Source organism: Stegastes partitus, unplaced genomic scaffold (genome assembly GCF_000690725.1).
Source record: "Stegastes partitus isolate 25-593 unplaced genomic scaffold, Stegastes_partitus-1.0.2 Scaffold271, whole genome shotgun sequence".
NCBI classification, from domain to species: domain Eukaryota; kingdom Metazoa; phylum Chordata; class Actinopteri; family Pomacentridae; genus Stegastes; species Stegastes partitus.
Genome location: NW_007578002.1, coordinates 16,048 through 43,589, shown reverse-complemented (window position 1 = coordinate 43,589; position 27,542 = coordinate 16,048). Strand labels below are relative to the sequence as shown.

At 42.0% G+C, this 27,542-nt stretch overlaps 1 protein-coding gene across 1 annotated transcript in view; it reads left to right on the top strand.

The window, feature by feature from the left end:
* Window positions 1-27,542, top strand: part of LOC103357746 (roundabout homolog 2-like) — a 78,862-nt gene that overhangs the window by 50,513 nt on the left and 807 nt on the right. Inside the window, exons 9-25 of the mRNA XM_008282434.1 lie at window positions 1,983-2,154; window positions 5,285-5,490; window positions 7,772-7,853; window positions 7,975-8,140; window positions 8,615-8,781; window positions 8,871-8,992; window positions 10,748-10,979; window positions 16,477-16,601; window positions 16,692-16,863; window positions 17,964-18,140; window positions 19,751-19,777; window positions 19,879-19,918; window positions 21,537-21,664; window positions 22,313-22,585; window positions 23,420-23,582; window positions 23,842-24,099; window positions 24,882-25,078. Coding sequence (XP_008280656.1) covers window positions 1,983-2,154; window positions 5,285-5,490; window positions 7,772-7,853; window positions 7,975-8,140; window positions 8,615-8,781; window positions 8,871-8,992; window positions 10,748-10,979; window positions 16,477-16,601; window positions 16,692-16,863; window positions 17,964-18,140; window positions 19,751-19,777; window positions 19,879-19,918; window positions 21,537-21,664; window positions 22,313-22,585; window positions 23,420-23,582; window positions 23,842-24,099; window positions 24,882-25,078 — 2,707 coding nt within the window. The remainder of the gene's footprint in view (window positions 1-1,982; window positions 2,155-5,284; window positions 5,491-7,771; window positions 7,854-7,974; window positions 8,141-8,614; window positions 8,782-8,870; window positions 8,993-10,747; window positions 10,980-16,476; window positions 16,602-16,691; window positions 16,864-17,963; window positions 18,141-19,750; window positions 19,778-19,878; window positions 19,919-21,536; window positions 21,665-22,312; window positions 22,586-23,419; window positions 23,583-23,841; window positions 24,100-24,881; window positions 25,079-27,542) is intronic.

Sequence of the window (27,542 nt, the reverse complement as noted above, 5' to 3'; positions counted from 1 at the left end):
TAAATGCACTTATTCATGTGTGTCTGCAGGGATACATGCATTATTTCTCTTTTTAAGTCCGCGTCGCCATACAGACATAAATTCTGCAACGAGTAATGTATCTAAAATATAAAAAATGGCCAAAGATCTGACTAAAAGGATCAAACCGGGTAACAGCCAAATGTGGTTCTGTTCCACGTACATATAATGAAGTGGTCATTTATCATTAATCTACACCGGTCTGACTGGCCAATTCACTTAGTAAGAGACAATGTCATGTGCTGCATTAGCGTCATTAGACATAATGAAAGCAGGCTAATGTCCTTTCCTGCCCATCAGCTTGTCTGCCTGGAGTGCAGAAAAACGGACAACGCTGATGCCTCAATTTCACGACCATGACTGCAGGTTATCACAGCAAGATTATCACTCTGGTGGTAAACTGCTATTCAGACCTAGTACAAAACGCGACATTGACCCACTTTCCCAACTGAATTGCACATAATTGTTGATACGAGTACATTGAAGGCATGTCTTGGACACAGCGGCGAGTACTTCAAATCTGGTTGTGTCCAAAGATGTAAAGTTATTTTAGAGCAAGCTCCGTCTTTTAATTGTGAAGAAAATGTTTAAATGTTTAATTCAAGAAAGCAATTGTTTCGAACAGTTTAAGTCAGTGTTAGTGACAGAAAGATTTGAGTATCATCTGCATAAAAGGAACATGATGTATGACTGTTAAAGTCACGGGTTACCAAACTTTTTAAACCCCTGACCCCCCCACATGACAGTGGATTAGACTGGCAACCCACACTATACCCACATGTGGTTGACGCCTAATAACTATAATACACTGTTCTCCATAAAGTTGGATTTTTTTTTTTTTTTGGTCCCTTAACAGGAAACACATATTTGAGGGGATTTCATACATAAGAACGTCCAATATTACTCTTTCACTCAGTCACTAATACTGAGTCTAGCCACCCCTGACACAGATCAATGCATTAAGACATCATGGCATACTGTCCACCAGCTTGTTGATGGTGTCAATGGGAAGGACGTCCCACTCTTCAGTCACATCCTGAAGTTAGGATTAATTTCACCAAGTAACTGGGACTCAGTATGAGATCATTGCACCTGGTCAGAAGTGATTACTGATGGAAATAAATAGAAGTAAAAAGAGGAATATGTCTGATAACAGAAATTATTCCAACTTTATGGACAATAATTTACAATAATTTAATATAAACTAGGAGCAGAATACATAAGACAAAATAATTTCCAGGTATAAGATATAGTACCGAGTAAACATACAATATGTAGGAGCAGTTTAAGACTCACACGTGACGTTTCTCTCTCAAACATACGTTTTTTACTCATTTCAACAATAAACTCACTGAATGAGTTGGGTATAAATTGCACTTGGAGCACAGCAAGTCCATTCTATATCCTCCATGTTTAATTTAGATCTGTGTTCACTGATTGATTTATTGATTTCCTCAATTTATTTCTCAGTGTCTTGTGATCAGATCCCCACTTTAGGAGCCACTTGTTTAAGTGACCAAGCGTGAACATGTAGTTTGAGGTCATCACAATTCACCTTTGGGTTACAATGCAGTTGAGTTTAGCAGAGTCTTGTCATAAATATGCAATTTAACCTACTCATGCCTCAAGTATTGAATATTTTTTTACTTATTACATGAAAAATATATGCAATGAATGTCTCTGTAATCGCTGTGAAGCAATGAGGAAGTTTGAGTAGGACACACCGTCTTATAACACCTAAGCTCTAAACAATTCAATGCTGATGTAACATTGTGAACAATATTGTCACAATATGTCACATTTAGATGGAAGATATGCTTTTCATTAGGAAAGAAAAGCTAAAGAAAAGTAAAATATCTTCTTTAAAAGTGGTTGCAGTTTGTACATTTTATACCTCCATGCTACCAAGCAAGTGTGCTCGCCTTTTTTATTCACTCTTTTTCCCTACTTTCACTCCTCTGCAGGATCTTCTGTTCCCCAATCAGCCAACGCAGGGGGACAGCCGTGTGTCTGTGTCTGTGAATGGAGAGCTGACCATCTCATCTGTACAACGCTCAGATGCCGGGTATTATATCTGCCAAGCCCTCACTGTGGCAGGGAGCATCATGGCCAAGGCCCAGCTTGAGGTTGCAGACGGTAAGACGCATACACACCATCCTCACACACAGGGACAGAAAATGGTAACCTGTTCAGTAAAAAGCAGATTTTGTTTTTAATAATGCAGTTTACAACCACTGTGATTGCGTGGTTCAATACACAGGTAATAGCACCAGAATGAAGCCACTACCATCCCATGTTGTAATAGGTGAAAATGGACAAAGCAGTAATCTGTGACAGGACAGACGTACTCGTACATTCATGTTATAAGTTGATTTTTAAGTGTAGATGGTACAGAAGTGAAGCCATCTGTCGAACTCAGTCAACTTCATCCTCATTCAGACTTTAATGGAAACATAAAACCTATTTTACTGAGCTTCTTGAAATTATGCTGTTTTAGCAATGTTGTTCAAACTGTAGCAAAGCACTAACAACATGCATTACAATTTAGGTGCATTGTCCGTCTGGTTTTGATGTCGGTCCATTTTTTTATTGTGATGCACTCTGGGCTTTACAATTATAGAAAACGTGCACACAATCTCGCAGCATTATCTAGACATTGAATACCAGCATATCAAAGACCATTTATCTGCCCACACTTACACTGGCGAAGATGCATCTGTATGTTCTAAAAGCCAGTCGCCCATAATCATCCTTTTCATTTTCACCTCGCTGTGGTAAAGACTGAAAATACCGAAACTGTGTAGAATAAAACTGTCTACTTGATGGAGAGACACTTTGCACTTTTTTGACAAAGCTTTAATGTCAGCATTAAGTGCTCAGCCGCTGCCAGCTGGGAGCTGTTTATGCCCTTCTCTCCATTTGTTTCTTGGCTTTTTCTCCCACACATTATTAAATTAACATCTGTTGAAGTGTTTTTTGGAGAGGAAATGACTCCTGTTCTGTCACTCAGAGGAAGATGGATCAATATCAAAATGTTAGGTGTAGAGCACAAGGAATGGGAGAAATGTCTTTGACTGATGGCCGTAAACAAAAATGGAAAGAGGGCTGGCGTAATGCCTGGTGGAGTTTTGGAAGCGGTGCCCTTTCTAGCATTACTTAAGATCAGTTCGCATCCAACAGGGTCTGCCACTGGATGAAAACTTTGTAAAGGGTCAGTTACAGACTCATGCTCCACCTTTCACATTGCCTTAGCTGTTTGACTGACAGATATAATAATTATCCAGTTGAACTGTTGCAGCTCGGAGTTAAAGTTATTCTTGTGTTGCATTAGCAAGCAAAGGGCAGTTCTCCTGACCAGTGTAAGAAAACGGGTCATGTACTTTAATAGACTCACACCACTCCATACTAAGTTGCAAGCAGTGAAACAGTGACATTTAAGGTGTATTTAAACAGATTGTGTAGCAGTAAAAATACAGTTTAGGATGCTGCAGAAGCAGTTTGAGAATTTTCTAAGGACATGTGAAACCTGCTCAACATTACAGTCCAATGTTACTGCAGTAAACCTAAGCTGACCACAGCTACTGCCCTCCACAGTGGGGTAAGCTACAGATTTTCCAGAGCCATAGCTCACTCCTATAGGGGCTAAGTATTTGATACTAGATAGACTTGGTGTTGCTTGAACCCATCTGACTGATTCTTGGAGACAATAAGGATGCTGCAATGTCTGGACAAAGAGTACAAACCAAGACCTGGACCACAAAAGTTCAATTCAATTCAATTTCAATTCAATTTTATTTGTATAGCGCATATTTACAACAACAAGTCATCTCATAGCGCAAGTTGGATCCGTAACTGCGGGACAAGGATTGGCTTTAAGGCTAAAGTTCCATTTCAACCATGTAGAAATCAATGTTCTAAACATGCACAGTGATCTAATCACTGTTTTAATGATATTCACGTAGTATCAGGTATAAAAATACTCCATCGTTCTTAAAAGCAGCCTCATTTTCTTTTTACCTTTTCCGCTAAAGCTGCAGAGCATGACAACATTTCTTACAGAGCCGCATCTAAATCAGCAACGACAATATGATATTTTTGTTTGCTACCTAATCACTTGGGATAATCATAGCTTGCTGCACGGTAGATGTAATATTTTCCTGAAACTGCCATGCCAGGCGGTCTTTTTTTAGCCGATACGTAGACATAATGTTATGTTCACCTGAAAACAAGTAATAACGTCGGCTCCCCGTGAAAGACTGATTGGTGAAGCATTAATTTCACGTTCATAACACTTCCACCTATCTGCCAAATCCCTACAGGTCCTTGTCAACAACACAATGTAGATGATGTTTATATTGCCGCATAAATCCAAACACTTCAGCCTCTTTAATAAGTGTCATATCATGTGTGGTTTTGCTTACTGTACACCGTGCTGCACCTAGTTGTACCTGATTTTTTTTCCTTGCTATTCTGCTTGAGTTGCCGTATTGCTCATTGTGCTGAAGGAGGTGCGATGGAAGATAAGGCAGAGGTAGTCTGCTGTAAACACTTGTGTGAATGGAGACAGACCTGATAACAGTGGAGAGCAGCAGTGAGGAAATTGGAAGCGAGGGGTAGTTACAAGGCCTAGAGAGATTCAACACTCCAGAAATTACTGTTTCGGAGTGCAGCGGCTGTTTTCTGGATGGTATAACATGTTCTAAAAAGCTTTAAAAGAGATGTATTGTTGTTCTCCTTGGCACGCTAATTCAGAGTTTAGTTTTGTGTGTGTTTGCGCGAAGAGGGGGGGTGGTGGTGGTGTTGGCAAGAGGGAGGAGGTGCAGCCATGAGTCACAGTAGGAAGGGAGAGGACAGGCATGAATGTGTTGAGGGGTGTTATAAAGAAGGTATGGTAATTAGCACCACGGGTGAAGCATCGTTAATCCTCACCTAGTAATTAAAGCTCAAAGGTGTGATGCAGTGCCATGAGCACACCGCCCTGCTGTGGAAAAGGCTCACAACGCACTCACTTCCTCTTACAAAAAAAACCCAACAAAACATCAGATTGAACCCGAGCATCTTGGGCCCGCAACCACTAATGTAATTATTGCAATCACAAATTAACACCTTGTGATAAGGTCATGTGTTTTTTCTTTTTTTTCTTTTTCCACAACTAGTTAGAAAAGAGAGTCACTGTTACATGCCAAGACCGTGACATCAAAATTACAGTGTGAAGAATGTGCTTCGACAAATAACACCTGCTTCTTGATTATTATCCTGATCATAGCCCTGAAGGACCGCCCACCACCTATCATCCGGCAGGGCCCATCGAACCAAACGCAAGCGCTGGGAGGTGTGTCCCTTCTGAGGTGTTTGGCGTCGGGGGACCCAGAGCCCACGGTCACCTGGCGTAAGAATGGGGCCAACCTGCTTGGAAAGGACCCACGATTTTCCCTACTGGAGCATGGCAGCCTTCAGATCCAGAATACCCGGGTGAGTTATGGTGGTGTTCAGAGAAATGCGCACAAATTGGAGTTAGCGATATACTTACAGAACACATTCAAGAACAACCGGTGTTGACCACAGAGGAATTCGATAGCACAGTCGCCTGTCATCAAGTTTTACGCCTTCATAACATGTCCCTATAATGTTTTTATACGCTTGAAGACATATCACGAGCAAAATAAGCAGTCAACGCCATGGTTACGCATTTACACCTCAAAGCTACCGTGTACTGATCACAGCCTCAGATTCAAACTTTCTGTGTTTTTATATGTGACAGAATTAAGGAACCCATCCTGTCAACTTACAGACTCTGGCTTTCTGTATCATTATTCTTCTTAAGAGTCAGTTTTCCGTTCACACGTCTATGGCTGCAGCATTCCAATTTTACACTTTTGCTTTACAAAATAGTCTTACTGTTTCAGCAGTCATAGGTGAGCTGGTGTGCTCAAGTTGCAGTCATCAGAGAAGGTGTGTTGGACAGACAACGTCCTAATCAGAAGTATGCAACAGTGTAGAGTTACGTCTAAGTCATTTTGAGGGAGAGAGATGTTATTTTTTTATAGAAAACACTTCTAAATATGTAACTGTTATACACATAGATTCGTTTTTAGGGGTTGTATCAATGATGGAAAGGGAGCTAATAAGAAAAATGTGGATTAAATACAATTTTAATCTAATTTTCACAGATTTGGTCTTCATTTGCAGTGCATATGAGAACACTGTACTAGCCTATGGACAGTCAACCACACTGAAAACAAGTCTGAAAGCATGTTTTAAACCTGTGTAACACTACAGGTTGCACCTCCTCTGTTCTCCAGAATCATCAGCTGACTTGGTGAAATCATGTTACGACCAATTCAAATTATATAAAGTGGCAATAAACCCCAATTATCTGTTTCATTCTTGCTTAAACTGTGTTATAACAAGTATTCTGCAGAGGAGCAGTATGTCTGACCAAGCATCCCTGTCACCTTGTCATACCTAAAGTGGTGGGCATAATTGCAGCACTCAAGTCTCACTTGCAGTAGTTTTATCAGGTCCAGAGGATTAATTAATAAAAACAAAGGGTTGTTAATTAATCTTTCAGTCAGTGTTTTATCCTCAAATTAAAAGACAGTTGTTATCAACTCAGCTTCGTATCAGTAAAATCTGTCGATTTGTGCTTGCAAATAATCATACTGCACACGTTTTATATTCTACTGACTGAGGGAAATGTTTCCTCATTCGTGAGGATGGAAAGTTCAGTAATATTATAAGTAGAAATAAAGTGCACGTATGTACATAATCAAACAGAAACTCAAACGCACGTCTAGTTTGAGTGTTCTTTGCCATGTGTACATCGCATCCTGCATTGCATGTGAAGGAGTAAAGAGAAATTTGCTCATCTGCCGGATGATGTCAGCTGAATGTAATTCAAATGGACAAGTGCAGTCAGGTTGCTTTTTAAAGATGAATAGCAGGTATTGATTTTTATAAGTCATTAAACGCTGCTATTTAGTCCGAATCTCTGAGGCAGCAGTTAGACTCAAGGACTCGAGGACAGGAACCAGTCAGAAGGAGTCTACAGGGGGTAATATAACGGAGCATCCGCAATATACAGTGTCCTGTCTCAGTGTCAAAGTGCTTTCCCTATGTCACTCTCCCACTTTCTCTTGAGAGACAGTGTAGTTGTCAGTGTCTCCTACAGCAAAGCCAATATAAAACCGGTTGTCATATCTCCTCCTTCCTGTGTCAGCACTGGTGATGATAATGCCGATGACTCTGGGAATGGCGGGTGACCGTTATTGGAGGAAATCAATTAAGAAAATTAATGTAAGCTTTTACTGGGATCTTTTTTTCATTGGCCAGTGTTAAAGTTTCCACTCATCCACTCTCCGGCTCTTCTCGAGCCAAATGCAGGCCAGTGGAGGTTAATGCATTTTTACTGTACTACGAGCTGCAAACCTCCTTCAAAAGCCCAGACTGACGTAAGAGCTTGTAGAAACCATCTGGGATCAGAGTTACAAAGGCTATTGGATTCAGCTGAACACAGCAACAGAGAGCACAGCCTGAAAGCTGTATTATTGGTGATTTGGATAAGCAGAAGAAATCTTTATGGATCGCTTTAATAGACACAGCATCTCCTCACATGTTGTTTCTTTTTTTAGTGCTGAATGTGCTTTTTCTGTTACAACTCTAAAATGGGCCTAATTGCTTAAGTTGTCGTGATGCAGATTGAATGGAAGCTTGTTTGCATGTGAGTTATAATATCATGATGTGTCTTCCTCAGCTGTCTGACTCAGGGTTGTATACCTGCGTTGCTACCAGCTCCAGCGGAGAAACATCGTGGAGTGCCTACTTGGATGTCAGAGGTCTGCTTCAGTAGAAATAATTCATATGAAAAATTAGCATAATTTTATGCATATCAAGCCTAACATTGCTTGATATTCTTTGCTTCTGCGGGTATTAATTTGGTCTCTCTCGCCTCCTCAGACTCCACTGACCTCATCGACTTCATGTCTCACAATGCAACCGCCCTCCCAGGGCCACCCTCCAAACCAGAGGTCACCGATGTTACCAAGAGCAGTATCTCGTTGTCATGGGAACCGGGGCCGGAGGCGGGCTCCCCGGTGTCCTCCTATGTCATCGAGGCTTTCGGGTACGTCTGTGACCTATGGCCTCCAGCAGCATTTAGTGACCCCGAACTTTCATGGCAATAACAGATGTGGGTGTTTCTGTGGGCATTCAAGCAAGTCAGGACAGTTTTGAGCAGAATATTCTGGATGCCTTTTCTCTTACAGATGTATAATTTGCTTAGAAAGAATGAAAAGAATGGTCTGGTATTTAAATTATTTAACAATAATTTCAATCAGAGTTTGATTGACACACGGGATTTGCTTTTATTAGAATTTTTTTCCCCCCTTTGTCTCATAATTGTCGAACTGATTACTCGTTTTGATGATGACAGGAAGAGTTTCAAAAGATTTCACAAGTGATTTTTGGCATGTCATTATTGCATGACATGTCATTTTGGTTCCCACTTTGTAGGAGCACAGCTAAACTGTCTGAGATTCTTTCTACAGTAATAACAAAACAATTGTTTCCTAACTTATTAGGTTTGTTCTCTTTACAGTCAGTCAGTGAGCAACAGCTGGCAGACAGTGGCAGACCATGTGAAGGCGGCAGAGTTCACTGTCAAGGACTTGCGACCCAATACTGTCTACTTGTTCATCATCCGGGCAGTCAATGCTCAAGGGCTCGGGGACCCAAGCCCTATGTCTGAGCCTGTTCGGACTCAAGGTACACATATAGGAAGGAATTGCAACGTGTTATCAGTGGAAGGCACCGCTATTCTCATCTACATGCCTCTATTTCCTCCCCTCTCCCAGACATTAGTCCCACAGCTCAGGGAGTGGACCACCGCCGTGTGCAGAAGGAGCTGGGGGATGTGGTGGTCAACATGCATAATCCTGTAGTTCTTAGCTCCACTTCAGTGCAGGTCACATGGACTGTGAGTACTCGCAACGTTTGGAAAATGTATTTTCTACTAGTTTACAGCAGTTGTGCTTCTGTTGCCTTCAGAGAAGTGAAACAAATCTGGTCTAAGCTTGTTTGAGAACTTTACACCTGGCATGTCACTGTGTTTTGGATTAGTTGGCACCCTCGCAGAGTAAACATGATGGGATGGATACACATTCGTAGTCTGAACAGCTGCTACTGCATCAATTTAGATTGGTTCAGGGTGATGCAGGAATCAAGACTAATGTTTCTATTCAGGACAAATACATCACCATTAGGTGCTACATGTGTCACTTCTGGAAGCAGTTTGCTGCCAGCGCTTTATCTGGGAAATGTTATTTCTGTCTGTTGGCAAGGTGTCCCCACTGCCGGCTGCTGTAGGTTAATAACACACCTAGGATGGGCTTACACTAGTCTGTTATTTCATGCTTGTCAGTATGACAACCATGTGCTGTAATACAGCTTTTAGACTGACACAGTGACAGGATAAACTGCCTTTGTGGTCGATCTGAATGGGTCCACAGACGTTATTTGACCTGGCTCCATTTTGTGGGAAGAACGCTCATTCATAACTCTCGAAAAGTTTCTGTTTTAAAGTGGTTTATGGGCACGGCTAGATTAGGAAGCATTTTTCAAAAGGTCTTTGTTGCCCTGTGTGTGTGTGTCCTGCGGGAACAGTTGCGCAATTGTGCCTTTCCCATTTTAGTTTTTGTATTTCAGTCAGCTTTAATTGGACAATCTGTTACTCAGCTAGATGACATGGCGACATTCGCCTACTTCCTCACTGTTACCCTCATTCCAGACTTCATACCTAACTCACACCTAGCCTGACCTGTGTACTCAATATCTACAGAGTGATTTCTGAGACTACATTCACTAACGGAGAAGGATGAGTTTGCTTTTCTCCTGAGAAATTCCCATAAAGCCACAATACAAATTTATCCCATCTTGTGAAAATGCATCTTTAGAGCTGCTATCTAAGATCTTTATAAAATAACTGGATTCGGTGATGGAAGTACAGGTGTGCAATAACCATAAAGCAGGTCATGAATAATTTTGCAGCTCCTTTCTAAGACAGTAGGAAAGTGAGCACAAAGGACAAGCATTTATTGTGATGCACGCACTCAACCACATAAATTATTTTCAAAGTGTGAAGGGAATAAAAAAAGAAAGACGAGCTTCTTCCACTTTTTATGGGGCTTTTAGATGCACAAATCATTTTGTTCGGGAAATACAGACTGAGGCTGCAGAGCGAGAGTAAGAAAGAACAAAAGAAGAAAAGAGATCCATCCTAACATGTTTGGACTGGTTCGACGATAAACAGCTGCTTCATATCACTTGTAAAAGCTTTTTCTTGCTTCTGCCCCTGTTAACAAGCCATTACTATGAGTTGTATCTGTTACATATTTAACTCTTCTCCTGAACCAGTGAAAATAATAATAATAAAAAAAACAATAGGAAACTGAGTATTTTGATCCAATATTCAGGGCCCAGACTGTGCTGAGTGTCTCTCACTCAGGGGCTCTGTGCAAACTTGGCAAAAACACCCCAACTCCCGTCATGTGGCTTCTTGCAGCTCTGCTGCTAATTAAACTGTCTGACTAACTAAGCATGCATTGTCAGTGACAGAGGGCACAAGCTGAATGCTGATCCAAAGCAGTTTACACACAGATGTATGACACCTCCCACATCATCACCATACGGCATGTCTTATTCCCACTCTCTCCCACTTCTCCTCTCCTCTCAGGTGGAGAATCCATCCCAGTTTATTCAAGGCTACCGCGTTCTGTACCGGCAAACTTCAGGGCTGCCTTCCCCAGGGCCGTGGCAGATACAGGACTTGAAGGTTGCCTCGGAGAGAGACATAACTCTCTCCGGTCTGAAGAAGGGCATCGTCTATGAGATTAAAGTGCGGCCATACTTCAATGAGTTCCAGGGTGCAGACAGCGAATCCATGACCGCCCGCACCATGGAGGAAGGTAAGTGACGAATTAACTCACATTTCTGACAAAAATGTGTTTCTCTGCCGACTTAATGTTGAAGAGAATGTAAGGTATAGCTACTCAGGCATGAGCTCTTGTGTAAATGTTTCTCTCTCTACTTTTATATTTAGCTGCTGCTAGTAATGGCTTCATGGTTAGATAGTAATGGATAATGGCATTTCAAGTACACCCTCCCACACACGCATACTGCTGCAGTGCCATGTCCCCTGCGTGTGAAAACAGGTCTCCCAGACAGCGCAGTGGGGTTCTATGACAACCCCGGACCTCTGTGGGTTGGTGGGCAGAGAGGGAGGCTAGAAAACTGTCTCCTTTGACATAAATGCAACTCTCTCTCTGCTCCTCCATGGACCCCTGCTGCCATGTCTCTGTCCAGAAGTACATGATATGACCCCTCTTCACTAACATCACACACACACCAATGAGCTTCAGGGGTACTTTTAAGCATCCTCTTGCTGTGCAGGTCAATTGATCAGATAGGGGTTGATATAACCTCATGGGAAAAGAGCATCCCCTACAAGGCCAGAAGTTGCCTGAAAATCATTATGTTTTTTAAGTGTTCTTCCATATCCACGTTGCCATGTGTTAGTTCTCTGTACATCCATGAGCTAATAGCCCATAGCTTTAATGATGGCATTCCAGTGAAATGTAATCAAACGTACTGTAGGCGAACAAATGGGGGTCAAGTATGCTAAAAGCCTGCAAACAAACAGAGGAAAAATGCAACATGATCAAAGCTTTTTAAACATTCTCAGCCCGAGCTCTGCTTACAGGCTTTGTCTAAGGTTTTCAGCCACATCACTCGATCCTTTTCAGCAAACAGCTTTTGCTTAAACAGCCACTGACATTGATCTGTTGACATTTTTGCAAACTCTTATAATTTGAGCCATCGCGCACTTAGAACTTAGAAATGAATCATCAAAGTTTACTCTTGACCTTGTCAGTAGCAGCACAGCAACTTCCTTACTAGCTTTTCTAATCAGTCCTTACTAGCTAGTCAAAAGGTACTCCAAGTCCTATGAATAACATCATAACAGCTAATGAGCTCTCAATGCAAAACATCCATCTCCATAACAAGTGAGCGAACTGGATCCACTAATGAAGCCTGAGCCCGATCTCACTCCCAACTCATCACATATGGCTGCTTTGTCAGAACCCCTTGGCATCACAGCTGAATGCACCGGGTATTGTTTAGTGTCATTATTCAAATGTAATTTGATAGACCTATAAAAATCTGTGAATGCCATGTGTCCGTGGCCAAATGCTCTGTGCTGTATCATCCATTTCAGGAAATTATGAGAAGTCTGCTTCGTGTTTAACGTGAAAGGTTGTGTTTTAACCAACACCGTAGTTGTTTCTAAACTTCACTTATGAAAGTCGCAAAGTGAAACTAACTGCAAAAAAATAATGGCCTGACACAGGACGTGACAGCCAGTCTCCTGTGTGAACGTCCTGGGACTTATGCCACCACCGCCCCTCTGAACTCGTTATAAAGTTGTGTTACAACTAGAAAAACTCCTCCATGCCTATTGGTGTCAAATTTGGATGCCTGGGTCACCAACACCAAAGGAAAGCTTGTACATATCTCTGAAACACCAGCAGCCTTGACATAATAGCGGTATTGGACGCCCTGGGAATGACACCTTTTGATAAAGTCAGCTCTTGTCGGTGGCCCTTGAGGTAGGATTTTTCAAACTACTGTTTATATGGTCAAGAATGAACTATCATGATTCATAATTCATGTCTCTGGGGCGACAAGAGCGGCCCTTAATGTCGTTCATTGCATTCTGGTGCTGCATCCGCCGGACTGTATGGAACAATGTTTGCACTGAGAGCAAGTCATGACGAGGCCATTAATGCAAAAGAAAACGTTCAGCCCAAAGCGCCTGTGTTTGATGATGAGAGGATCACAGCGCTGCATCTTCCTCCCAGTAGGAGGATAAGATCGAGGCTAGGAAAAAAAGATGATACAACTGGTGGAGAAAGAGAAACTCACCTCACTGGAGCCCAATTAAAATGGCCACATAGGATCACCAGAGGTTTTTTTTTTTTTTTTTGCAGACTGGGGGAACATGCTCTAGTTACTTTGGGTCTTGGAAACGAGGCATCATGGTACCAAGAAAAAATTGGCTTGATCTACCAATTCTCCAGAGGCTGGAAATGTGCTACTCTGCAGAATTATGAGGACAAAAACACTTGTTATCAATCAAAGGCAGATTGGCAATGTGGCACTGCCTTTGTGAAACCCCACCAGAGGGTGTCTTCGGGGTTACAGATGTCAAAGCATCTAATGTCTTGTCCTGGATAAAGGAATGAATGTATTTCAGGACTAATGATCCCTACAACCCTTAAGAAAGTTGTTGCTCAGAGGCAGTTGGTGGCGTCACTCTTATCTACAGGCTCATCAGACTTCCCACCACTGCTGATGACGAGGAAATTATACGGCGTGCGTCAATCTCATAGCGTTAAGGTCAGAATATACTGACATGACGATGTGAGACCAGAGCTGGAGGGTCCATCCTGTATGGAACAGAGCTCCCTGAACCTACACATGTGTTATTTGGGGACAGTTATGTTGACATAGCAATGTTTGCTAATTCATGAATTAGCGTAATTTATGCATCCATTTGCATAACAGGTTATGTTTACTACTTCATATCCTGTATAGCAGAACATTAAGCAGCTTAAGTGCCTTTTGTTTAATTGCACAGCTGTGAGTAAAAACAACAATGTTTTCTCAGACACTGCAAACATTAATTGCTTGAAATTACTCTCCAGCCACATTGCTCATCAGTCTTAATACCAGTATTCGTCACATTAATAAGTGCATACTCTTTGACCTTTTCCGTTGTTTGGACCATTTATAGTGATGCTATCCTGAGTCATTACTGGTATTGTAGCAATTATTCATCCTCTGGGATTGTTCTCGTACTCACGGAAATTGCAGAACTACACTTAATGGTTCCCGTCTTCTCCTAATGTAAACCTTTGGCTGACTGGGAAAGCTCCATCTGTTTGCTGAAGCAGCACCACTGAAATAACATCTGGAAAACTGGAAGTTGCTTGCATGATGGTGCACTCGCATTAGCCAAATAGAAGTGGAGATTTCATAGATTTGAGTTGCTATTGTTATCACTGCCCCCCCCCTGTTGTTTTATTGTTTCCAGTCTATTAGTCTATGTTTACTTCTGTCTTGTGTAAAGTGTTTGAAGCAGTATTCAGGAAATAACACAGTAGTTTCATATCCAGAGTGACAGAAGGAGCTAAAGAACATTCCTTTTCCTGCAAATGAAGTCTAACCAGAAACTAATATGAGATTTTAACAACCAGTAGTAGGTTTTAATTTATTTTAAAAACTGGTAACCAGCTAGAAAAATCAAATTTTCTATGCACAAGTCAAACATCTGGATCGTGCAGCTATTCTACCAAACAGCTTTGAATTCTTCCTTTTATTCAGAAAATCTAATCCTGAAGGAAAATAAACAAAACAGATGAACAAACCATTCCTGGCTGACATTTCATAAATTCAAAAATGCTAAAGCAGCGGTGGAGGTATGCTTTTATTTGTGTGTTTGTTTTTCCCCTCGGCAGATTTACGATTATGACTTGATTTTGTGAAAGTTGGTCTAAACAAATGATAGACTGCTTCAGACAGTATGAGCCAGAGATCCACGCGGAGAGAGCCTTGTTTGTTTTAAATGTTGATTGGCAGTCCCGATGATTTGTAAAGGTTGACGTCCTTCCGCTGCAGCCTACCTGCAGTTAGTGCTTATAGTACGAAAGGAGGTATGATTATTTATGTGCGCGCTAGAAGGTAATACCCTCGTCTCACAGGTGTAATATAATAAATGGGGTTTTATATTTGACTGGCCTGTCATTAAATAAGTTTTTCTGAACAGCAGTGTCGTCTCAATATTAGAACAGTACATCTGTGCGAGTCCGTTTAACAGTAATTGCTTCTGAAAGTCAATACCGTCTAAATGGCTGAATATAGATATCCTCAAACTGGGTTGAGTTAATTTGTTAAATGTAATAAAAATAAACTGCATCTCATATGGCAGATTTAATTCCTTTGCTCTGCCAGGCTGTCAAATATTTTGCAGACATGCCATATCTGGTTAGAGCCTCTCTTTTAAGTGCGAGCTAAATCATTCAGGGAGATTTGCTTCATCTATCCGACTATTAAAAGAAAATATTGTTTTGCCGTCTTTCGCTGTGCCAGTTAATTGAAGCAGATGTTGAGGTTCCCAGATGTCAGAGGACTGGCAGGGGTCAGCGTCAGGACTGCCACAGATAGAGTATAGCATCCTTTCATTGGAGCATACGTGGCTTTCTGTTGCTTCGATAAGAGACTCTGCACGTGTTTGCGCTACTCGCTGGCCATTTACAGAACCGAGCCCATCTGGAGAATTTAACTCACACTACCCATGTTGCTCTCTGGCCAAGACAATGGCCCACCTGTTTTGGCTTCTCCACACAGCTTTGGAATTCATTGCCTTGCTTATAGGGATGCGCCGCAGTTAGCATTATTATTTTGCAGTCCCTTAATTGGGTTCCGAGTAGTTATTTCATCCACTCTGTCAGAACGTAATGATAGTTTTAATGAGAATCATGAGAAACTATGTGCCCAGAGCTCATCTATTCAGTGAGAGATGATGATTTGCTCAGTTGCATAGACACCGTGTTTGCCTCCTGCTGCCTGCAGTCACTTTAAATCTTTGATCTGTCCATGCAGGTTATCAGGCTAGTTTGGTAAATTTAAAAAATGACCTTTTAAAGAGGGAGTCTGAATTTGGCACCCTGAGGCTCCACATTTGTGGTGACAAACCATCTCAAAACCCCCATTATAGGACACAGTGATTGACCATTTTCATTCCAGTATGATATGCAAAAGTGAGTACAGCTACTTCGGAAGCATTTCCGTGCAGTCGGAATAGTGGTTATCCGTGATGGAAGTGATGTGCGCTACTGGGCTCGGCCATTTTTTTATTTTTTATTTTTTTGTCTTGGCGCAGGAACATCAAGTCATATCTAAACTTGATGATCTCCTTGGAATGGTTGTCATTTGTGCAATGGGAAAAGCAAAATTTGGACCTGAAATGCTTCATGTTTATAACTTAGGATGCCAGTAAGATATTGGAATCTTAAACTCAGACTAAAGGAGTTTTTTTTCTTGGTCCCTGTGCATCCCAGTTATGCAAAAAAAGAATCCCACTATTGAGATAAAAAATGAGATGAAGTGCTCTAGTAGCCATCTGCCAGGCTGGCTTAGAAAATACCTTGATGTATGATCTGCTTTATGAATATGAATCGAGGTAGAGAGTGAGACAAATCCTTCTTTGACTCGATAAAATAAACATGAGACACTCCCTTTTCTATTATAAGCAATATGCTAAGTCATTTAATTCTTTTTTTCCCCCCTGTCTTATGTATAACCTTTGTTTCTTTAATCCTTTTACCCAACTTGACCCCTCAGCACCCAGCGCGCCTCCAGAGCAAGTGACAGTGTTGACAGTGGGAAGCCATAACAGCACATCCATCAGCGTGTCGTGGGACCCTCCTCCCTCCGACCAGCAGAATGGCATCATCCAGGAGTACAAGGTAGGCACAGCCTCCTCATACGCTGAATATTTTAGTCATGTGCTTTACAACCTTACAATGAAATCTGTCTGGTGTGTCTGTCTTTCTCAGATTTGGTGTTTGGCCAACGAAACCCGCTTTCATGTCAATAAGTCTGTAGACGCGACCATCCGTTCAGTGGTGGTCGGGGGTCTGCAGACCGGAGTGCAGTACCGTGTGGAGGTGGCGGCAGGCACCAGCGCAGGGGTGGGGGTCAAGAGCAAACCCCAGCTCATCATCCTGGGTAATCCACTCACACATGCCGAACCTGGAGTCAAATGAAATGACCTCATAATGGGGGGCCTAGGCCTCTTTCACAGACTGGGGGTCTGGAAAAATGATTTATCAATTTATCGCACTTGAAGAAAGAAGATTGCGCTTTACAACGCAGACGTCTACAGAGAAATCAATAGTGCTTCATTAAGTGTAGTGTCTGGTAACACTGTGCCAAGTACTGTTAGCCATATCAATAATCCTCTTCAATATGTGGGCAGCTGGCGCTAACAAAGTAGACAGTGTTTTTGTAGGAGCTTATCAGCCTATCACATCTTATGAAATAGCTAAAGGATGCTCAGAGTATATAAGCCCAGAATCAATATGGGGGCCCAGGCCAGATGCTCTTCATCTGTGACTTTTGACTGATATATAATAACACCCATAACACCCAAAGAAAGGGGAAACAGGCCTGTGGACTGAAGCTTAATGATGGGGGGTGGGATGGTGGGGGGGGTGGTTCCTGCTGGAGACTCTGAATCTAATTTCACAGCACAGTAGCCGCAACAGAAAATCAAACTCTGTCAGAGCTGCTCTGTCAATCTCGTGTCTTGCAGCTCAAGTTGATAAGTGCACTGCTGAATTGATTAACTCTATATTGGATGCACTGATGCTGTTTTTTTTTTTTTTCTTTTTTTTTTAGAACCGTGTGTTGTTTGTTTTTTTTCCATTTATTCATGGTTTCATCTTTTGGCTGTCCCTCTAGTCCATGTGTCCCAATGTTTGATATACAGGATGTTCCCTGATTTTATTTTGAAGTGAAGGTTTTCACCTGACTCAGTCTTTTAATGTTTTGTTTTGTTTTGTTTTTTTTTTATGTTGTTTTCATTCATTTTCGGTTTTATATATTTTGTACATTTTTATTTTTTTTGTGGTTGCATTCGAGAACCTCTCGCTCTTTATCAAGGATCACAATGAGGACTTTTTTATTTTTAATCTCAAATTCATGCTCTTTCATGCACAACAGTAATTGAAATACAATCATTTGTTCATTCACATGGCAATGAAATATTTCATTTATTTCTTCCCTATATATGTGTGTGTGTGTGTGTTTATGTGCGGTGCCCCCAGGTGCAGAACTGAGGGACGTGATGACAGGATCGGAGGGCAACAATAGCATCTCCGACGTGGTGAAGCAGCCGGCCTTCATCGCTGGCTTGGGAGGGGCCTGCTGGATCGTCCTCATGGGCTTCAGCGCCTGGTTGTACTGGAGGAGGAAAAAGAGGAAGGGACTTAGCAACTACGCAGGTAAAAAAAAACTCCACGATTTCCGCAGGATCTCAAAGTGCAGTAGGTCTCTCTCTAGTGGAAGCTGATGTCATCACAGATGTGACTCCATTTGAGCTGGCTAACATGCAGAACAAAGGAAATATATTCAGCACAGATGGAAATAGGCCCTATTTACTTTAATTCACTGTGCACTGATGTGCATCAACTGTGCTGAGTTCCATCAGCACCACACCTCAACACTCTAATACGTTCATGCGAGATAAGTAATTTAACATCCCCTTCCATTATCAGACCATGGCTGGTGTTGTTTGCACATTAACATGAGGTACGTCTAGGTTTAGGTATGGAATATTCTTTTATCCCGCTGTGAGTCAAGCATATAGCTGTGTGCAATTATCATAATGTGCATTGCAGCTTTCATTGTAGTGACGAGGGGAGAGAGCACTGTGATTTCCTAATTCAATAGGGATTTGTGTGATTGAGTGCTGCTTTTCTGATCCCTTCTGTCAAAACAAGCTGAGTTTTATTCCAAAACACCACAATCCTGCTTTGGAAATATACTTTTTTTTTATATAGCTACACATATAGGAACCATTAATGACTTCTTTCTACATTTTAAATAGTTTTCCAGTAACTTCAGTATAAATGATGAATAGTAGATACTTAATTGCAGCCTGTTTGATTTTTTTGGTAATGTTTTGAGGTGTCACATTTTTCAGATGATATCATTTTGCTGTTATTACAAACTAGGAGTATTTTGTTTTGCAAAAAAAAGAAGATGACTTGACCAATTATTTGAAAAGATTTAATCATCCTACGATAATTGGGGTGATTTTTTTAGGGGGGAAAAATTAAAGAAGCTGTTTGGAAGCTTTTCTCATCTCATAACAGCGGTACATCCGAAAGGAAAGGCTTTTAGATCCGACACATTAGACATACAGAGTTTGCGGTGCTGATTTACTAACAGATTAAATGCATTGCCTCGTGTGGTTGCAGCCACTCTAAGGCGCTGCAGAGAGAATATGTGATTTTGGTCAATATCATCCTATTTGTAGCCAAAATATCTTGCTGTGCACACATGGAGCCTGCATGTCAACAAACTCTGTCTGGTAAAAAAAAACATCCAGCATATCCAAGAACCCTTAAATCACAGTAAATTATGTTATCAGACAGACTTCTCTTGCAAATTAGTCACGGAAAATGAGAATCTTGCAAGTTGTCTGTGTATATCCAGCAAAAGGAAAATGGCTGTAGCACGATGTGTGATTGTGCACATTGTGATGAAACAATAGTTCAAACCCTGTGCCCCCCAAAAATGCATTTTGAATAAATTACATGAATACATACAGTTGTGATGAGGACACAGATGTTTTAGGGCAAGAAAGGGTTAAAAACATCCACCTTCATTTGACCCTAACCCCTCAGGGCGATCAGTCTAATTCAAAAAATGCCACAATGCAGCGGTTAGATGCATAACTGCCCCGACAAGGAAAAATGAAAGGGCTTAATCCACATTTCTATACCCCGTTTTTTCTTTTTTGTGCATTAGAATGTGGCTTCAACTTTGTGATTCATGACCCTTTTTTTTACACCGTTACTCACCCTCTGTCTGTCTTTCTGAATTGCAGTTCAGTCCTTCACCTTTACTCGAGCAGGTATGTCTTTTACATTGTGCCCTTATTTATGAAAATATCACAGTGATTCAGCTTGCTTGCATTCTTGACAGCAGTTTAATTCTTTCTCTTTCTCCCCTCAGTTACATTCCAAAGAGACAGAGGCCTGATCAGAAATGGAAGGTGAGAGTTTAAACCCTACAGCAGTCGGTTGGGCGCCCGCTCTCCCTCCTCAATGACACGAACCCATTGTGAAGCCTGTAATGAAGAGTTCTTGCGTGATGAATGGAATTTGCCTACATGTTCCAATATTTCCCCCTTGCTTACTCATACAGTGCGAGAGGATGATTTGCGCCCGTGTCTACCTCGCGAAATCATTAATCACTCCTTTGAAGTCGGCGCTACCAATTAATGCAGGTGGGCAGCTGCTGCATTCACTGGCTCTCTCTCCCGGTTCATCTCAGTGGCTGGCAGAGTGAGAGGTCACGGGAGAAGGGGAGAGGTGATGAATGTGCTGTTTGAAACGCTTGGCGTAGAGCGCGCAGTCATGGGTCATATGTGGTGGATGGAAGAACAAAGTGTTGGACCTCCAGACTCCGCTCAGTGGGCCAAGAGAATGCGCCCTGCCTGCTCAGAATGCCCGGGATGAAGCCTACACCTTTTGTGCCCGCTGAATATCAAAGTGTTAGCTGAAACAACAAGAGAGAAAGAGGTGAATTTGCTTTGCAAGAAAGTGGATTTCCTCTTCTTCTTTTTTTTCCTTATTCCTCCGCGTTCCCTCCTTCCTTTTTGTCACACCTAAGTGAGCAGATAAGCCCACAGCCAGAACAAATGTTGCAAGTAATAGACTAAAAATAAACAGTTTCTTGACAAACCCTTTTTTTGCATTGAACGTGCGCACGTGTTACTGTGTCTGGTGTTTGCGTGTTTCTGTTAGTTATTTATTTTTTATCCCCGAGAAAATGTATGCAAATATATGTATAAGCTTGTGTAGTTTAAAATGGAAATTATTGACGTAATTGTTTGAACACCTTTGAGCCATCACCAAGTCAGCTGTGAACAATTCCCTTGGCATTTGGCAAATCAGCCTCAGTGAAAAAATTCCCTGTGTAGTTGCACATTAAGTCAACATATGCGAACAGAATATGTTTACTTAATGTGCAGGCATGTGGATGTTTTGCCATTTGCACCGCAGCTGATATGAAGAGGTTGTAAATTGTCTTTTTTTTTTTCTCTCTCTCTCTCTCTCTCCTCTGACTGAATTGCTGCCCACAACTTTCCTACCTTGAAGTCAAAGCCTGTATTCATGACCGTTGTATTTCACAAAGACAAAATGACATGGTAGCTTTCCTAAACCACCTAATGGGCTTTTGCTGTCTCTGTTGCCATGGAGACGGTGCACCAGTGTAGCCGATCTGCCAGGGGCTGTCCATGATTCTCAATTTAAAATGTAAATTTCTGTTGTGCGAAGGCTCTAAAGTGGATTTAGTGTGTATTTAGGCCTGCCTTGTTTCTCCGGGGGGAGTTCGGGGTGGTAGAGTTAAGGGGAGGCAGAAGTCTGATTTATAGACTTGCCATTTTATGTCTCTCTGTTGTTTATTGTTGCCCGTGTGCTGGGCTGCTCCACAGGCGAGAATATGCTGAATGAGTTTTCACATCAATTTGTTGTTGATGCAGCAGGAAGAAAATGAGCAATACCGTTACCGGCTAGGCTGAATATTTAACAATGTCACCGGTTCTCTGTCTCCACCACCCTCTAACCCCCTCTCTTCCTCTACCCCTTTCAAACATCCTCCCGCAGCCGTCCGGGGCTGTTAAAGGCGGGCGATCCGGGCCTCCCCTGGTTGGCTGACTCCTGGCCTTCCACAAGCCTCCCAGCGAACGGCGGTTTAGGCAGTCCGAAGGGCGGAAGCAACTTTGGCCGAGGAGGTAAGAAACATAAACAAGCCGTGGCGGTGAAGGGCACGGTTTCAGCGATGCCCAGTTGGACAGTTTTGACGTTCATCCTTTGGGAAGCCCACTGACAGGACATCACACATAAGCACACACACACGAAATAGGCACACAAATTAAAAGAGCCTTTGAGGGCTATATTTTACTAATTTGATTTGACAAGCTTGATATTTGGCTTAAATTCTTAGCGTTTGGATACACTCTGCCTGTCTTTCTTTGTCAAGCCCTGCCATTGTGCCTTTTTTTTTTTTGATGTTTAAGATTAACAGTCCGAGTGTATGGGCTTTGCATTGTTCCCGAGTCCAGAGGAACCCTGGCGAGCTGCAGGCTTTATGTGTAGACAGTGGAGCTGAAGGTTAGCGCCGTATGAGTATCCCTCTTGTGAACACTCCACCCCAGCTCCCACAGAGTGCTGCATGCTAATTACGGTTGTTGATAATCACTTTCATTTATATCAAGTCCATTTGAGACCTGTATTTAACTAATAGAGAGTGCCAGAGCAGCAGGGAGTGTTAATGACCTTAAAGATCGTTAACTTCATGTCAACTTATCTCTCCACGATGCCTTTTTTTTTTCTTCCATTTCCCCTCCTCGCTCCGTCTTCATCCCCCCTCTTTGTCTCAGATGTTTTACCGTCTGCAGCGGTGGAGAAAACGGGCACCATGCTGTCTGATGGTGCCATCTACAGCAGTATTGACTTCATGGGGAAGGCAGGCTACAGCAGCCCAGCGCGAGGCAGTCAGCCCACCCCCTATGCCACCACTCAGATACTCCAATCCAACAGCTTCCACGAGCTGGCTGTGGATAGGCCAGATCCCCGCTGGAAGGCTTCTCTCCAAGCCCAGCAGGAAATAGCAAACCTGGGCTACTCGCTAACTGACAGACGCCCTGGCAGTGGTAAGAGCCATGATGAAAGAAGCAAGATCTCAATTTATTTTTTTTTTCGCTCTCTCTCTTGTGGTGTGCTGTTTGCACTCTTGTCAATGTGTCTTTGGTCTCTGTGGACTGTAGCGGTGAAATAAAATCACAGGCAGTAGTGTTTTTCTTTTTTTTTTTCTCTGTGAAATTAGAACATGCTAAACCAGGGAAAGAGCAAAACGGGAAAGGAGGGGATTTATTTACATATTCGCTAAAAAATTGACCCTTAGGATAATGTTCTTAATTACTCTTCTGTCTTCATCACAATTCTACCCTGGGAGCTTATCTAGCCCAGAAATGTCACACAATCATGATGCATTTCTTTGGGTTAATTTGATTAGTGATGGCAGAAAATCCCCCCGTGTTCTGAGTTTGTTTATTCCGCTTATATACGTTTAGTGAAGTTGCGGAGGCATTTCTGTCTGTACTTTTGTAGTTTTGCACAATGGGCTGTGTGCTCAGCTAAATGTCAGGCTTACCGGAGATAAAGCAGAGCAAGTAGGGAAGCTGTATGGAAAGCAACTTAAAGTGGTTTGCCGCAGGTTTTGATGCCTCTTTAAGAAATGTCAACATTTAGAAAATGTTCTAATGTGCTGTCAGCACACAAAAAAGGGAAATAATGAACATTGGTGGGGGGGAAGGGAGACAGGTTTGAAAATGTTCAGATAGCAGGGAATGATAGAAGATAGCTTTCAAAGCAGTGCTGTGTGAATTCGGTGTAGAATAGCGTTGTGTGTGTGTGTAGGGATACGGGGGATGTCTGGATTTCTGCGGTGAAGGCTTAACATCCTTCCCTCTTTACCTGCCCCCCAGGTGCAAAGGTTGGGAAGAAAAAGAAGGTGAAGGGTGGAACAAAAACCTCTAAATCAAATGGGACATGTTGGGCTAACGTGCCCCTGCCTCCACCACCCATGCACCCTCTCCCTGGTACCGAGGTTGACCTTGACCGCTACCCCCAGGAAAACCACGGAGGAGGGTAAGATACATTCATATCTCATCAATCTCTGCCCTGGAACACACAAACACAGCAAATACATATCCGCAGAAGAAACACAGAGGCCGCAACGCACTGCACCTGTGCCCAGTCAGTGGATATATGGGTGTATCAGAGAGCTCAGACAAAAGCTGCACATGTAGTTTGCCTTAATAATAACATTTAGAGCATTAGATTTAGGTCAGCTAAAACACAACTAGAGAAATAATGTAATAAGATGCTTACTTCTGTCTTCTCTCAGATATGACAGCAACAGTTGGGCCCCGCCCATGTCCGTCCAGACCTACCGCCACCAGAATTTGGACAACGAAGTGGAGGAGGAGAGAGGTCCCACTCCGCCCCTGAGAGGAAGATCCTCCTCGCCGGCAGCAGCTCCCTTCAGCCAGCCCTCATCCTCCGCTCTCAGCACTGCCCACCATGAAGAAATGCAATCCATCTTGCAGGCCCACCTGGATGAGCTGACCAGAGCGTACCAGTACGAGGTGGCGAAGCAAGCGTGGTGAGAATCCTTTACGAACTCAGGGCGACTCCATTTGAAGATCGCCTTTATATATATTTTCTAGCAGGAAAAAAAAAAAGACTTGTGTTGAAATCTTTTGAAAGCCCGTCTGTAGGCGTTATAATTACATTCGAATGTGTTTGCTTTGCACAATTCAAGAGATACCTGTAATTTTATTCATTTCCTACTGTTGATAGTTTGAGTTTTGCATATCAATGGCCAATGTTTGAGCATCTTATAATGCTGGTATTTACATATGTCAGCCCAAAGCTGCGGTCCATGCGCCTCGCGGGCGATAAAAAAACATCTCTCCATTGATTACACCTTTGATGGAGCATTGGAAAACTTGACAAGTCAGTGGCGACATGTGTTGGAGGGTAATGACTGGGTTTAGTCTTACATGCTGTCCTGACATCAGTAAATAGAGTTGGTAATTATGCATGCATCTCCTCTATGGTGGGATGTGAGCCATCATGGAGGACAGCTGTGCGGGAGATAACAGGCATGTTGGTGACAGCCCTGCCCATCCAGATATCCTTTATCCAGTCCAATTACAACTCCATTGTGTTAGCACAACACACACCAGCACTGAGAAAGTAATCAGTGAAATCACTGCAGGCATTCACAGTCTCTGTGCATTGCATCTCTACTTTTCTGAATATCCACTGATTTTACATTTTAATACTTGTTTTGCAGTATTTTCCCTGCTCACTATCTGACCTCAAACACAGTTAATTTGTTTATTAATGCATCATGTTTCCCCCCCACACACATTTAATTAGGCATATGAAGAGCAGCCCAAATGTGTCCAACAGCCCGATGGAATTCATGTCCAGCACGCTGGGCTCCGATCTGGGAGCCACTCTCCTTTCTGAGGAAGACGAGGAGGAGGAGGATGAAAGATACGCTGTGGTGTCGAAAAATTTGTGTGGCTTTGAATACACCCCTGGTCACAGCGTGGACAACCTTGAGGGCTCAGGTAGGTTTTTTTTAAATTGCTTGAAGCCATTGCTTTTAAATGATTAAAACACGCTCACAACTGTCGTGTAGATCACAACATCATTTTTGATCCAAATACTCCTAAACACATGAGAAATATGGCCAGTGTAGTGGCTATATGAGTATGCTATAGGTGACAGGGAAAAGTATAACAGATGTGGACATGGATAAATAGACTTTAGATTTTCTAAACATATGCCAATATTAATTTTAACATGTCTATTGGGAATGTGGGGCTGCAGGGTGGCGCAGTTGGTAGCTGCTGTTGCCTCGCAGCAAGAAGGTTGCCAGTTCGCATCCCGGTGGAGGCACCGGAATCTTTCTGCGTGGAGTTTGCATGTTCTCCCCGTGCAGCGTGGGTTCTCTCCGGCTTCCTCCCACACAGTCCAAAAACATGTTGAGGTTAATTGGTGATTCTAAATTGTCTGTAGGTGTGAATGTGAGTGTGCTTGGTTGTCTGTCTCTAAGTGTAGCCCTGTGATAGACTGGTGACCTGTCCAGGGTGTCCCCTGTCTTCACCCTAATTGGATAGACTCCAGCCCCCATGACCCTGGTGAGGATTAAGCGGTGTATAGATAATGGATGGATATTGGGAATGTGCAAAAAACTGAAGTATGACAGTGTTTTATATATATTACATGATTTTTAATTCATAGGCACTATTAGATTTTATTTTTCTTTTATTGAACAAACACAACATTTAAGAAAATGAATGCAGTGATTAATTTGATCAGTTCATAACCTATGTGAAATAAGCAAGTTTAGAGGTACTTATTACTCCTCCGCAGCTAAGGTGGATTGTTTTTTTGTCATCTTCACTAACAAATTAAGGCAGTGCATCCGAAATGCAGTACGTACAGACACACGTTTTAACATATAACAGAAACAAATCAGAAATTTTGCATATTGGGATGCAACATTTTGTGTACTCACCATATAAAAGGGGAGAGAATTCTGCTTCTTCCCCTTATACATGTGGCTTAAGAGGCAGCAGCCACTCAACCCACTGCTGATAGGACCTGCATTCATATTGGACAATTTTGCAGTACACAAAAAACGTTTAGTGCCCCAGCAAGAAAAAATGTTTTCTTTATGTTGCAAAGAAAAAGTAATTTTGTGGCGGTTAAAAGGTGATGCACGCATGTTTTTTCCTGTTACCGGTTTTAACCACTTTCTTTCACTAAATAAGCATTTTTAGTTACAGAAGGTAATAAAATAAATAAATAAAATAGCACAAACGTGGCATTCAGTGTTCAAAAAAAACATCATCTTTTTAACTAATCCGAGGTTCAGCACACTTGTCCAATATCAACATGATGTCTGCCAATAGGGTTTGGACTCACTGGGGGAGAAAACACAGTGCAGTCTTTTGGCCGGCTCAACTATCACCTATGGACACGCTACATAGAACAAAGACCAAGGCACACAATAGACCATTTAATCACATGCATGCAAGCTCCCCCAAAGCACACACTAGTCTAGATTTTTTTTTTAGGACACTACGTAGCGTATCAGAAACGCGTTTATGAAGTCAGCGGGGACAGCGCTCGACACTCAAAAGTGATGCGGGAACTATAATCGGTCAACAGTATGCTCATAATTATTCAGGTATTCTAGACCAAATCACGAGCGTCCTTTTATATCTGTACGTTTGTCAAAGAGACATTCAGACAGTCTGCTAAAAGTTACTTGAAGTCACTCTTGGATAGACGTCGAAGCCATATCATAATATTTTTTTTTACTGCTTTAGTAGTAACACATCTAACATTTAAGGTTTGATGCATTTATAAATAGGTTTTCAGTCTAAAAGTGTTTCTTTAGAGAGAAACTTGATGGCCTCTCCCAGTGGGACGCAACTGTACCATTTTTAGACTCCATTGTTTGATAGGTTAACACTGACTTGTGCATTGAGAATATGAATTGTTTTAAACACTTTTAATAACCCATCGCAGGGCGCGCTACAGGTCAGCGCGGAAAAAAACATTGACTAATATTAGCAATGCAAACATGCTATCAACTCATATTTAGCTGTCACATACTGGAAGCCATTATTTTAGAAGCGCGTTCAGGAACTCTTGAGGGAACGTTTTCAGTCGAGTAATTCCAAACATGAAGAGAAGTCTTTGTGGTGGCAGTATTTCCACAGAGGGTGCTATTTTGCAGTTGTGGAGTATTGCCTTAAATGGCATATTTTTTAAATACATATTCTTTCTCAGTATTTTTTTCCTCTTATGTTGCTCAAACAAAGATTTAAAAAAAATGTCTCTAGAGGATTTCAAAATAAAACACTCAGTAATCAAAGTCTGTAGTGTTGTTGGAGTTATTCTACAAATATGTGTGCATCAGTTTTCTAGATAGATAGATAGATAGATAGATAGATAGATAGATAGATAGATAGATAGATAGATAGATAGATAGATAGATAGATAGATAGATAGATAGAT